At 46.9% G+C, this 14,791-nt stretch overlaps 1 protein-coding gene across 2 annotated transcripts in view; it reads right to left on the bottom strand.

Annotated features, from left to right (window-relative positions):
• Positions 1–98: 98 nt before the first annotated feature.
• Positions 99–14,791, bottom strand: part of LOC106607926 (protein tyrosine phosphatase non-receptor type 14) — a 95,809-nt gene continuing 81,116 nt past the window's right edge. For both annotated transcript variants that reach the window (XM_045720928.1, XM_045720929.1), the window contains exons 12-19: positions 14,213–14,291; positions 11,343–13,027; positions 9,950–10,087; positions 8,916–9,134; positions 4,581–4,709; positions 3,894–4,128; positions 3,441–3,604; positions 99–3,190 (exon numbers count right to left, since the gene is read on the bottom strand). In XM_045720928.1, coding sequence (XP_045576884.1) covers positions 3,062–3,190; positions 3,441–3,604; positions 3,894–4,128; positions 4,581–4,709; positions 8,916–9,134; positions 9,950–10,087; positions 11,343–13,027; positions 14,213–14,291 — 2,778 coding nt within the window. In that variant the 3' untranslated portion in view covers positions 99–3,061. The remainder of the gene's footprint in view (positions 3,191–3,440; positions 3,605–3,893; positions 4,129–4,580; positions 4,710–8,915; positions 9,135–9,949; positions 10,088–11,342; positions 13,028–14,212; positions 14,292–14,791) is intronic.

Here is a 14,791-nt window from a genome sequence, read left to right as displayed (position 1 = left end):
AGGAGAAAACACACGTCTGTTAGCAACGGTGGATTTTAAAATCACAAAAACAATGTCATAGTTACTGTACAGAAATGTCCTCGGCAAGAACAGGCATGTAGAGAAAATAATGCTTTATTGCATAATAAGCAAGTATGACAGCTTCATACATAACTGGGGGTAGGAAGAAAAAAAAAGACTTGATGCACTGGCAAAAGCATATACAAAACATATATACACAACATATATTGAAAGTTTCTCAGGAATTATGCCAGAAACATGAAATGGAAAATAACACATTAACATTAATGCAATGTGGGAAAATACTCACAAGCAGGAGAGAATGCAATAGAACACTCATATGTCAAGAGAACATAAAGCGTATATATGTATCTTGAGTATAGATATATACATTGGAATATAAAAAAGCATGCATAGTTCATTATCTTACGGTATTTTAAGGGTACCAAGTCAAAAAAAAAATACAACATTTGTAGAAATCTTTCTCGCATGCCCGGTATACACACGTTAATTTAGACATGACTGGCTTTGCATCACAACTCTCACAGATATAGAAAAACAACATAACACAGATTATGTAGGATGCAGCCATAGCTGGGTTTAGGCACATAGGAACACTAACGGCTGGATTCAATTTGTAGTGCGGATGTTCAGCATTAACAGCGTGATTGAAATGTAAAGGCAATTTTCCTGCTTTAGCGGAGACGGCATTCACGGTAAACGCTGCAGATTTCGGCTCAATCCGAAGTTGAATTTCAATCACGCCATATGTAGAGCTTCAGCGATACAGATTGAATCGAGCCCTAAGATCCTTACAGGGATAGATTTTACAGTTATACAACAACAAATGGCAGCCATTGAGGCTTTGACTGGTTGGTCACAAACCTTTTTGGGACACAACTAGGGTTGCAAAATTCCTGGGACTTTCAATAAATTCCCTGGTTTTCCAGAAATTCCCAGAATAAGGAAGGAATAAGCAGGAAATCCGGAGTTCTCCAACCAGGATTTCTGGAAAACCAGGGAATTTATTGAAGTTCCCGGAATTTTGTAACCCTAGACAACCCATGTTGGTCGATAAATATACGGTCTAAAACAGATCATATTTAGCTGGTCTATAATATCAAAATAGATTTAACATCAATTCAGAGCCATTGATATACTGTTTGGCAAACTCAATTTGAGATTAAATAACACATTGGACACTATATTGGCACCAAGAGACAATACCATTATATCAAATAGACCAAATCTAAATGGAACCTTTGGTGCCAAGATGGAAGTTTGCCAAACTAGAGATCTATAGCTCTGAATCTAATTGGTCTCTACCAGTCCCTCCCTATGGAAACAAACATCCGGGTGGCCCATCCCTGCACTTTAATAAGGCTCAATACTACTGTTAGTGTCTGTCCTCCATCTTCGGGATCAGCTCTATCTGTCCTTCTGGAGTTGGCTCACTGCCACCACATCAGAACACAAACTTCTCTATTCCACATGAACTTTCATGGACTCCTCTGTAGAGTAGCACAGTGTGACACACTGGGGCCTACATAACATTCAGCAGCCTGAGTGTCAGTCTGCTTTCGCCAACCAGAGCAGAGACATACTGGCATCTGGGGCTACACACATGTAGGATCTAGAACTAAAATAACTTTGGGCGTTGTACATTAGACTCATGGAAAGGGTGTTTCTCTCAAGAAAGGTAAAAGAATGCCTACAATATGTGAAACTACTTGGGAGAGAACACAGGAGATAATTACAATCACAATGGAAATGTCTGGGATACACATATGTATTTGACATGCCTCTGTAAATGGACATACTGTAATGTACATGAAAAGTTGGCTGAGGATGAAAAAGAACAATAGATGTACTACCAGTCAAGACAGTGAGGAATTTGAGATATCTGGAAGTAGGTGAGTGGAGAGTGGAATACTTGAAGGGAAATGACAATTTTAGACACATCCTAATCAAACGTCCACAGAACTATTTGCAAAGATGATCAGACTTTCAACATGCACTCCAATGATCCACATTCAGGAAAAATATGAGGATGGTGTTAGGATAAATAAATACAAGTTTAAAAAAAAAAACAACAATATTAAATATTGAAATGTTGAGACAAGTCTTCACTGTATCTTACAATTGTCTGCCTTACCATAGATTTAGAAAGGTTTCTGACAGCTTAGAAAAACATCTGATTCTACATAACTTGAATTAACAACCAACAGTGCCCTGTCCTGTTTTCTTTTTAAGTGACACCTGAAAAAACATTTAAGTAACGTTAGCTTTATCATCTAATTTAGTGGAAGAAATGACCGTTTCTCATTTCAATAATACAGAGCTCTGCATTATATTCAATGAAAAACAATGCCATGTCATTAACCTTTTCCTAGATTTCGGTTCAATTTGATTAGCCTTACATTTGAAATGCCATTATTATCAAATGGGGAACCATATTCCAAAAAGTTATTCAATTAGCATTTGTTTTAAAGGAATAAATGTAAAAATGATGAGATAATTGCCTCCTGGGTTTACCTGGTTTAAACTCAGTTAAGAAATGACCAACACTCATCCTTTAGCATGTGACTTTAAACGCTAACATCTAGAATGCTAGTCTGGTCTGTATCTCTCTCAGGTTTCTCCATTGACAAGACATAGGACAGAGAGGCTATCACTAATACAATGGAAAAGCCTCTCTCTCCAAGATAAAGAAGAGAGACAGACTGAATAGTAGGACACTTTTCAGATTAAATGTGGAGGTCTGAAATATACACTGTATAATTACTGTTAGGATATATTAGTTGTCCCTGGCTGTGTTCAAATCTGAAAACATGAAAACATATCTACTTCCCCTGTCTTTGATAGGACTAGATAGATGTAAGAAATATGGCAGAAACTCCTACCATACCAGAGGGCTGAGTGAGGCTATCACCATGCTACTCACACTTACCCAGCCCCCTAGGACTGCGAGGAGGGGGGTTATTTGCGGCACCGGTGTTCCATTGCCCTTGTGTCAGCACATGTGGGACCAGGTCAAGGGTCAGGGGTCAGAGGTGAGGGTTTAGATGAGACGGGAGTTTTTGAGGAACTGGATAAGGACCTGGTAAACAAACTTGTACTGGGAGATGGTCTGGACCATGAGCATCCTCTGCTGCCTCAGGTGACTCAACATCATAGGGACCTCCACCCTCTGAGAGAGAGAGAGAGAGAGAGAGAGAGAGAGAGAGAGAGAGAGAGAGAGAGAGAGAGAGAGAGAGAGAGAGAGAGAGAGAGAGAGAGAGAGAGAGGAACCCCAGTCAAGTTAAGTACAGTACAATAGCATCATAAACCAGCGGCATACTTTAGCCCATATGGGAGGCGTCCACTCACAAATATCAACAGTGTAACATTTTGGAGAGTAACAGTGACAGAGTTCATGTCAGTGGCAGGATGCCCCTCACCTCGTTGTGCTCCAGGCAGCTGATCATTAGTTCGGTGAGGATGACGACCCCAGTGCGACCCACCCCAGCGCTACAGTGGACCACCACAGGGGGGTTGAGGCTCTTGGAGGTGTCCAGCATGCTGTTAGTGTGTCTTCTCACTGACTGGATCTCCTCCAGGTAAGCTGGGAGGGAGAAGGGGGAGGGGGTTAGTGTGGTCCTGTATCAATCATATTTCAGGCCAGAACAGTCCTATAATTTCATACTGCTCTCTCATTTAGTTGTCAGGGACAATGCATATTCATCAATATTCAGTTTTCACATCTAAGTTGCAGTGTTGCCTTTGGACCACTACCACTACACAGGGCAGAAGCCTCCATTTTACTTCATTAGCTTGTGGCATAAACAAAACAAAGTAAATGAAGAGAATCTACAGTTTTTCAAGACTTTTAAAGTCCTTTAGGTGTGACTTACAGAGGAATCCCTGGACGTACTCGGGGCAGCCGTGGTCAGGCCAGTCTGTGTACTGCAGGTGCCACACGGTGCGCTCCTGGCCCGACAGCAGGTGTTTGACCTTTAACCCTGTAGTGGCGTAGCAGCCTGAGTCCGTACGGAACTTGGTGGTCACCTTGAATTTGCCGTGGGTGGCTGAGTTGTGCTTGGAGCCCAGCTTGGGCCAGTACCGGTGGCTCTTTGACCTACCACCCTCCTGAGAGAGAGGAGAGGGAGGAGGCAGAGATAGGTTGAATGGAAGGTTTGTGTACATGTGGGATGGATATACAAACACATGGATACCGACAAGGAAAAACGCACATGGTCACAGGTGCAGGAAAACAGACACACACACACACACACGCATGCAGGCACAAACACAATTCTACTATGAGATATTGGTGCCATATCACTCCCTTTTGAAACATAGGGAACAATATGAAACGACCTTTGAGGGGCTGAAGACAGAGGTCACAGGGTGTATATGGATTAAAAACATCCGCCAAGCTCTGTTCCTTCATTATTCACACACCACTGTGTTCTCACCGCATATCAATAATACATCACATTCACGCATTCAATAATTCACTGTTCTGAAACCTGGCAAGGCCTTCAATCCACTGATGTTTCTCTTCATACTGTGTATGTGTGTGTGTGTGTGTAGTGTACCTCCTCGGCAGTAACCATGGCGATGACGTTGACTCCCTGCTCCCAGACCATCTGCCAGAAGTCTGCAGAGGTGTTGGCCAGCGGTCCATGGGTGGCGATATAGTGCCATTCCTCCCCACTGATCATCACCTGCATCACACACACACACACACACACACACACACACACACACACACACACACACACACACACGTGGTTAGAATCAATGAAACACACAGAGGAATAATACCCTCATACATCCATCTTCTGAAACAAAAACACAGACATGCACACAAACAGACAACAAACAACCAAACCAGTTAAGACTATACCTATCACATTAATTTTCAGAAAGTGTATTGAGCACAAAGAGAGCTGTACAATGTACTGGTCTACCACAGGAGGGCAATGTTGCCCATAGGGCTTGGTGGTACACTATACATACAAAAGCATGTTGAGACCCCTTCCAATTAGTGGATAGGATGCCGCCTTTCCAACAAGTCAGTTCATCAAATTTCTGTCCTGCTAGAGCTGCCCTGGTCAACTGTAAGTGCTGTTATTGTGAAGTGGAAACATCTAGGAGCAACAACGGCTCAGCCGCAAAGTGGTAGGCCACACAAGCTAACAGAACGGGACCGGCGAGTTCTGAAGCACGTAAAAATGATCTGTCCTCGGTTGCAACACTTGCTACCGAGTTCCAAACTGCCTCTGAAAGCAACGTCAGCACAATAACTGTTCGTCGGGAGCTTCATGAAATGGGTTTCCATGACCGATGAATTGGAACGCCGACAGTGACCATGCCCAATCGCCCAACATCAGTGCCTGACCTCACTAATGCTCTTGTGGCTGAATGGAAGCAAGTCCCCTCAGCAATGTTCCAACATCTAGCAGCAAAGGGGGACCAAATCCATATTAATGCCCATGATGTTGGAGTGAGACGTTCAACGAGCCGTTCACATACTTTTAGACATGTAGTGTGTATTCCTCAATACACTTTCACCCTTAACACCTCAGGAAGCCCATATTAACTAAGGGCTGGAAATGGAGTGCCATTACGTAATGGCCATGAACCCAACACAACCCCAACCCAACACAACCCCAACGCAACACAACCCCAACCCAACACAACCCAACCCCAACCCAACGCAACACAACCCCAACCCAACATAACACAACCCCAACCCAACGCAACACAACCCCAACCCAACACAACCCCAACCCAACACAACCCCAACGCAACACAACACAACACAACCCCAACCCAACACAACCCAACCCCAAAACAACATAATACAACCCCAACGCAACACAACCCCAACCAACACAACCCCACACAACCCAACCCCAACCCAACGCAACACAACCCAACCCCAACCCAACACAACCCCACACAACCCAACCCCAACCCAACATAACACAACCCCAACCCAACCCACAACCCAACCCCAACCCAACACAACCCCAACGCAACACAACACAACCCCAACCCAACACAACCCCAACGCAACATAATACAACCCCAACGCAACACAACCCCAACCCAACCCAACCCCAACCCAACATAACACAACCCCAACGCAACACAACCCCAACCCAACATAACACAACCCCAACGCAACACAACCCCAACGCAACCCCAACCCAACACAACCCCAACCCAACACAACCCCAACCCAACCCAACACAACCCCAACCCAACATAACACAACCCCAACCCAACATAACACAACCCCAACGCAACACAACCCCAACCCAACCCCAACGCAACACAACCCAACACAACACAACCCCAACCCAACACAACCCAACACAACCCCAACCCAACCCAACACAACCCCAACCCAACCCCAACGCAACACAACCCAACACAACCCCAACGCAACACAACCCCAACCCAACACAACCCCAACCCAACCCCAACCCAACACAACCCCAACGCAACACAACCCCAACCCAACCCCAACGCAACCTCAACCCCAACACAACACAACCCAACGCAACACAATCCCAGCCCAGCCCAACACAACCCCAGCAAAACACAACCCCAACAAAACACAACCCCACTGTAGCTCAGTTGGTAGAGCATGGCGCTTGCAATGCCAGGGTTGTGGGTTCGATTCCCACGGGGGGCCAGTACATAAAAATGTATGCACTCTACTGTAAGTCGCTCTGGATAAGAGCGTCTGCTAAATGACTAAAATGTAAATGGAACCCCAACCCAATGCAACCAGCTGAGTGATCAGGCCACCTCGTGACCATAAACACAGTGTTCAGGAACAAACAGGGTTTTGTCCTCAACTTCCTCAGATGACTGAAATAAGAGGGTTACATGTTATTAGGCCATGGTTCAGTACTGAGTTAGCATTCCATTCACACACACACACACACGAGGAGCTAAGAGCATGGGCACAGAGTGAGAGAACAGCTCAAGCTCATTTAAGAGGGTTTGGACCACATTCCCAGGGAATTCCAGTGAGTCTATAATTTGTAGATGTAGGCGATATGTATAAATAGTCTTTAAAGGACTCATTTACTTCCTTCCTTGATTCCTTCCCTCCCTCCTTCCTCAAAGGTGACCCCTACTCTACAGTTGAAGTCGGAAGTTTACATACACCTTAGCCAAATACATTTAAACTCCGTTTTTCACAATTCCTGACATTTAATCATAGTAAAAATCCCCTGTCTTAGGTCAGTTAGGATCACCACTTTATTTTAAGAATATGAAATGTCAGATTAATAATAGAGAGAATGATTTACTTCAGCTTTTATTTCTTTCATCACATTGCCAGTGGGTCAAAAGTTTACATACACTCAATTAGTAATTGTTTAACTTGGGTCAAACGTTTAACGTAGCCTTCCACAAGCTACCTACAATAAGTTGGGTGAATTTTGGCCCATTCCTCCTGACAGAGCTGGTGTAACTGAGTCAGGTTTGTAGGCCTTCTTGCTCACACACACCTTTTCAGTTCTGCCCACAAATTTGCTATGGGATTGAGGTCAGGGCTTTGTGATGGCCACTCCAATACCTTGACTTTGTTGTCCTTAAGCCATTTTGCCACAACTTTAGAAGTATGCTTGGTGTCATTCTCCATTTGGAAGACCCATTTGCGACCAAGCTTTAACTTCCTGACTGATATCTTGAGATGTTGCTTCAATATATCCACATCATTTTCTTCCCTCATGATGCCATCTATTTTGTGAAGTGCACCAGTCCCTCCTGCAGCAAAGCACCCCCACAACATGATGCTGCCACCCCCGTGCTTCACGGTTGGGATGGTGTTCTTCGGCTTGCAAGCCTCCCCCTTTTTCCTCCAAACATAACGATGGTCACTATGGCCAAACAGTACCCTTTTTGTTTCATCAGACCAGAGGACATTTCTCCAAAAAGTATGATCTTTGTCCCCATGTGCAGTTGCAAACCGTAGTCTGGCTTTTTTATGGTGGTTTTGGAGCAGTGGCTTCTTCCTTGCTGAGCGGCCTTTAAAAGGTTATGTCGATATAGGACTCATTTTACTGTGGATATAGATACTTGTACCTGTTTCCTCCAGCATCTTCACAAGGTCCTTTGCTGTTGTTCTGGGATTGATTTGCACTTTTCGCACCAAAGTACATTAATCTCTAGGAGACAGAACGTGTCTCCTTCCTGAGCGGTATGATGGCTGGGTGGTCCCATGCAGTTTATACTTGCGTACTATTATTTGTACAGATGAAGGTGGTACCTTCAGGCGTTTAGAAATTGCTCCCAAGGATGAACCAGACTTGTGGACGTCTACAATTCTTTTCCTGAGGTCTTGGCTGATTTCTTTTGATTTTCCCATGATGTCAAGCAAAGAGGCACTGAGTTTTAAGGTAAGCCTTGAAATACATCCACAGGTAAACCTCCAATTGACTCAAATGATGTCAATTAGCCTATCAGAAGCTTCTAAAGCCATGACATAATTTTCTGGAATTTCCCAAGCTGTTTAAAGGCACAGTCAACTTAGTGTATGTAAACTTCTGACTCACTGGAATTGTGATACAGTGAATTATAAGTGAAATAATCTGTCCGTAAACAATTGTTGGAAACATTATTGTGTCATGCACAAAGTAGATGTCCTAACCGACTTGCCAAAACTATAGTTTAAGAAGAAATTTGTGGAGTGGTTGAAAAATGAGTTTTAATGACTCCAACCTAAGTGTATGTAAACTTCCGACTTCAACTGTAAATGGCCTGGATAGGTGAAAAGCAGAGGGTTTTTCCCACACTTATACTTGGTGACAGCAGCATACTAAACAATAGCTGAGTGGGAGTCAGAGAGAAGGGATATGGTTAACTCTGATCAGTCTACTTGTGTAGACTCTGTGTCCTGACCCCACCTTGATGTGTGAAGCATTGATGTAGCCTGTGTTGTTCTCCTTGTTGGGAACCAGCTCCACCCGGTTCTCCTCATACGGAACCACGTCACGGAACCGGTTCCGCTCGCCGTTGTCGGCCAGCGTTGCCGTGGTGACCACGCAGTCGGCCCTCTTCTTTGGGATCTGCTCGTACTCCGTGAAGACCCTCTCCTCCTCCAACTTCAACTCTAGGGTCTTACACTGGAGAGAGAGAGGGTGAGAGCAGGATGGAGAGAGATACAAGAGGAGGGGGGTTGAAAGAGGTAATAAAAGAGGGAGGAAAGGACATGTGGAAAGAGGTTAGTTGAATTCCAGAGTGAACAGGACTCTCACTCAATTCCAAAATGTCTATAATGCAACTTTTTGATAATCCACCCTAAAACATTCCAAGCCATATGACCCTACCTACACTATGAATTCCTGTTCTCCATCCCTACAGTTGGCTATGTGTGGTGGAGTCAGTGGAATGTGTTGTTGGGCTGATTGTGGCTGGGCTGTGAGTGAGAGGGTATGCAGCCAGGGGCTGGGGGAGTCTCTCTCTCTCCCCCCTGGGTCACATTCCTGACATATTAGCGGGCCTAGAGGCGATAAGCACGGTCATGCCACACGTTCCACAGCCCACTTAGCGCTCTGCTAGCCCCCGCTAGCCTAGCAACGCCTGGGACAATGGCTGTGTTTCACACCTCCCAGCACAACTGTCTGGACTGGTGAAGAAGACCGACAACCACGGCCAGCTGTGTTAGCCATGAAATACTGCTCTACTGTAGCCTAACCTACACTTACATAGACAAACAATGGTAAAGGACAACAATTTGTTAGTTAATAACACTAGCCAAGGTGGTTGATAATGTGCACAGGTGCTTTCGCAACATCTAACGGGGATCCTAATAAAATACCAAAAACAGAACTATGGAGCGAGTATAGTAAGTAGAAAACCAGATGCCTGGAATCTCAGGTACTTTCTGACACTGTCCCCCCCCCCTCCCCTGTTGGGCATAGTGGTGGTGTTGTCTTACCCGTTCATCAGCAGCCTTGGCCCCATCCTCCCGGGGGTTCTCTGGTACAGGCACCCTGGCGACATAGAGCCCGTTGAGGGCCGCCATCATCAGAGGTCTCTTTATTGAGTCCACCGACATCTTCTGTCTCTCCAGCGTCTTCAGGAAAGAGGACAAGCCCGCTGTCATGGTTACGGTTACCGTAGCGATGCAAAGACTGAACCGTACCCGCCCTGGTGAATGTGTGGATTAGATCTGTTTGTCGCTAAACTTTGCTTGATCTGTCCTGGGTGCCCTTGGTAGGGGAGTAGACGTGATGCTTTGCTAGCTGTAGACTGTCTGTCTGTGGATCCTACAGAACACTCACTTCCCTGATCTGTCTGACCACATTGTCTGAGCTCGTTACAGACTAGACCTGTTGCTTCTCTTCTCTCTCTGCCTCTCTTTCTTTCCTCTCTTCACTCCCTCCTCCCGTACGATCCTCCCCACTTTCTCTCCCTCTCTCCTTTGTTCTCTCTCACCTTTTCTTTCTCCCTCTCGCCCCTTCTTTCCCTGTCTCTCTCTCTGTCTCCCTCTCTCTCTCTCGTTCTTGTTTTTCCTTTCTTTTCCTCCTTCTTTCTGAGACACCAAACCCTGGCCCACATTGCCTGGTCCCTCCCTCCAGGATTACTTCTCCTAATCTCCACCCCTCCACCTCTCCCCCCTTCAGCCCTCGTGGATCAGCCCAAACAACAGCTTGGGGGTCAGGGGGGAACCCTTAGGGTCTGGACCGAAATCTATAGGGGAGCAGGTAGGGGAGAATGGGGGTGGGTAGACGTATGGGCGCTATAGGCTTATGGATGAGAGGGGGGTAGGTATAATGGTGAAAACATATAGGGGCATATAGCCATATGGAAATTAAAGGCTGGCTGGACAGGGAGGCTTTAAAGTTGGGCCTTTCAACATGCTAACAAACACGCATGCACCCCCCCCCCCCCCCACAAAAAGGGTAATCTAATGGATTAATGGTGGTAAGCTGTAAGGACTGGAACCTAATGTTACCCTCAGGTGCTGAACTCCAGATTACTGTGTTAATCACTTACTGGGAAAGTACACTGCAGACAAAACCCAAACTGTTTGTTTGTTTACAGCAAGTGTGATGTTTTAGACACATCTTTAACAAATCTTTTTTTTAGGCACTGTTCACTGTGTTTACCTCCTCAAAGCCTTGGACTATTGAGGAGGACTTAATGAAGTGAATTGATGAAGTGGATATGTGACGGTTGTAACCATTTGTAAAGCTATGTTATAACAATGGGTTCATACAGAATACATGTTCCCCACATAATAGACATACAGTATGTTTCAGTTTTCTACACACCAGAATAGAGTCTAGAATAGAATAGATTGAATAGAATAGATTGGAGTAACATACCCTCTGTGCAATCTCTCTCTCCACTATGCTATCCTCTAGAGAGAACATCTCAGACACTGGCCTCTCTTTGACTGGCTCCTTCCGGACCCTCTCCTTCACACTGGTCAGGTCTGGCTCAGAGATTGACGGCCCCAGAACTGCCCCATTCATCCCAGCCTGATCCCCACGGGTCAGGGTACCACCACCACCCCCTACACCGCCCTGATTCTGCCCAGCTTTCAGCACCCGGGCCTGGGCTTGGCTTGGGTCCTTGGTTCCCTGGGTCTGGTGTCCCTGGTTGTGGTGGTGAGGGTGGCTGTGATCACGGGAGCGGAGGGGGGCGTTGGTGGCTGGTCTAGGGTGTCCGGGGTACTCCGGAGGGGGCTTGTTGGGGAGCTTTGCAAGGGCGGCCTGGAGCTGGGCATTAATGTCCTCGTTCAGACCTGGGATCTGAACGTCCAGCTCAGGCCTCTCCTCTTCCTCCTCCTCCTCCTCCTCTTCCTCGCTCTCACTGCTGTGGATCAGCATCGTGGCGTTGGAGAGGGTCTTCTGGTGCTGGTAGGCCCCGCCCGCTCCCTGCGCCGTGGAGGACGGGATGGGGGTCTCTGGGGCTCTCTGCACAGGCAGCTCTTTGGGCTGGTGAGATTGGGGTTGGGGGGGTTGTGATTGAGGCTGGGTCTGAGGTTGGGGTGGCATCACGTGCTCTCTGAGAGTATTCCTCCTGTTTAGTGGGGCAGCCATCCCCTTCAGAACCACCATGCCTTCCATTCCTCCCCCTCCTCCCCCCCTCATGCTGCTGGTCACTTCCATGCTGTGTCTCTTCCCCAGGGCTGATCGGTGCTTAGCCGCAGTTAGCGGTTCGCTAACCTCCTGCAGAGACTGGTGCACCACGGCAGAGCTGTCCGGCTGGAAAGTCTTCACAGACAGCTGCACCATGCGGGTGACCAGCTCGGGGCTGCTGCCGCCCATGCAGCGGTGCCGGTGGCTGGCCAGGTCCGGGGTACTTGTGGCGGGTCGGAAGGATGGGTAGGGAGGGGGCGGCCGCGACATGTGGTTCCTCAGCATGTTAGCCGTTGCGCCGTAGCTCCCTGTAGTAGCCCCCTGTTTGGTGTTGGCTAGTTCAGGCGTGCTGACCGTGTGAGAGATGGAGCTCCCACCCCCTCCTCCTCCACATGCAGACTGACAGGGGCCCTGACTGGCTCCGGGGCCCAGGTGAGGAGCAGGGTTCACAGGCTTACTGTAGCTGACCTGAGGGCCATAAGGGTTAGGTCCTGGATAGGGGCCCCTCTCTCTCATCTCTGGCTGGCTATAAACCAACGCCTCTGGCTGACGATATGCATAGGCATTACTAATATTAAGACTCCTCAGTGATTGGCTGTGAAGGTCATGGTGGGCGGGGAGCATGTGGCACTTCTGGCGCATCACAGCTTCATACTCTGGCGTGGGCCTATAGGAAGGGGCGATGATGGCACTATGGCGATGACTCGGGATGTAGTCGGGGCGCATCAGCTCGCTGCCAGGGATACTGAGGTTAGAGGAGATGGGTGAAGGTTGTACGAAGGTTTGGGAGTGGTTAAGGGAGCTGAGGCTGGGACTACTGTACATGCTGCCATTGGGAACAGTTCCATTGCGGAAGCCGAATTCGACCGGACACCGGTCCAGACTAGTCTCAGACTTGTAGTAGGGGTCTTCATGGAATATGCTGTCTGTAAAGGGAGCGGGGGGGAGACATAGGAGAAGCAATGTGTTACAGATTCACACACACATACAGAAAGCATCCAAACACACATATTCACATACTGTTTTCATACACTATCAAACACACATATTCACATACTGTTTTCATACACTATCAAACACACATATTCACATACTGTTTTCATACACTATCAAACACACATATTCACATACTGTTTTCATACACTATCAAACACACATATTCACATACTGTTTTCATACACTATCAAACACACTCAGATCAAAATTATCGATGCCACCCTTCAAATAAGAGCTTATCACACACCCACACAGAGTTACCCACACTGGGTTACCCACACAGAGTTACCCACACAGAGTTACCCACACAGAGTTACCCACACAGTTACCCACACTGGGTTACCCACACAGAGTTACCCACACAGAGTTACCCACACTGGGTTACCCACGCTGGCTTACCCACACAGAGTTACCCACACAGAGTTACCCACACAGAGTTACCGTTACCCACACAGAGTTACCCACACTGGGTTACCCACACAGAGTTACCCACACAGGGTTACCCACACTGGGTTACCCACACTGGGTTACCCACACTGGGTTACCCACACAGAGCTACCCACACTGGGTTACCCACACTGGGTTACCCACACTGGGTTACCCACACTGGGTTACCCACACTGGGTAACATATGCACAGTGCTTTCTCAGAGATCATGATTTAAGTGTTCTGGATTAGAGGGCAGAGTAAGTGGGTGAACGACAGAATGAAAGAGTGAACGCCACCACATTTCTCAGTTTCTCAGCACTCCAATCAAAGTGATCTGATTGGCTGAGAGATTGTTAAAACCGAAATAGACACTGACTCATACTACTGCTGGGAAATGCATAGTTAGCTTGATTTAACGGTTTACTTTGTATGACCATACAAGGACTTCCTGTGTGGATGGATACATCTACAAAGTTTGGAAGGAGAAAACACTTGAATGAGTAAAATAACATAAAGACCACTTCAGGTTACAAGCCAGATGGAGAGATGGAGCAGTGATTGTGACTGATGATATAAGTGAATGTTATACAGTATAAAGGAGCTACGCGTCATACATGAGTACCATGTTGAACTGTAACCTACATGACCAAAATGTAAAGGTCATGTAAATGTGTTTATTCCAGTACCTTGAGAGCTCTGTGTGTCCTGGTAATGCTCTGCATACTGGGAGTGCATTGGCTGGAGGATACAGGACTGCGGCCGTGGCTAGAGAGAGCGAGAGAGAGAGGGGGAGAGAGAGAGAGACAGAGAGAGGGGGAGAGAGAGAGACAGAGAGAGAGAGAGAGACAGAGGGATAGAGAGAGAGACAGAGGGAGAGAGAGAGACAGAGGGAGATGGATAGAGAGAGAGACAGAGAGATGTAGAGAGAGAGACAGAGAGAGAGAGACAGATGGAGAGAGAGACGGAGAGAGACAGATGGAGAGAGAGAGACAAAGAGAGAGAGAGAGAGAGAGAGACAGATGGAGAGAGAGAGACAAAGAGAGAGAGAGAGACAGAGAGAGAGTGAAAGTGAGAAGTTAATTCAAACCTGTGATCTAAGGGGTCTCCCACAGTGGACTGTGGTCCTCCAGAGAGTCTGATTTGGACTGTACCACCATTGTGCCACATATAGCCTCCTCATTGTCCCACCAGCAGGGAGGGAGAGAGGGAAATCACTGACTCTATTGTCAGTTACATCGGAAACACAACGCCCCAACAACGCCCAC

Source organism: Salmo salar, chromosome ssa06 (assembly GCF_905237065.1).
Source record: "Salmo salar chromosome ssa06, Ssal_v3.1, whole genome shotgun sequence".
Taxonomy (NCBI): domain Eukaryota; kingdom Metazoa; phylum Chordata; class Actinopteri; order Salmoniformes; family Salmonidae; genus Salmo; species Salmo salar.
This window is presented reverse-complemented; position numbering and strand designations above follow the sequence as displayed.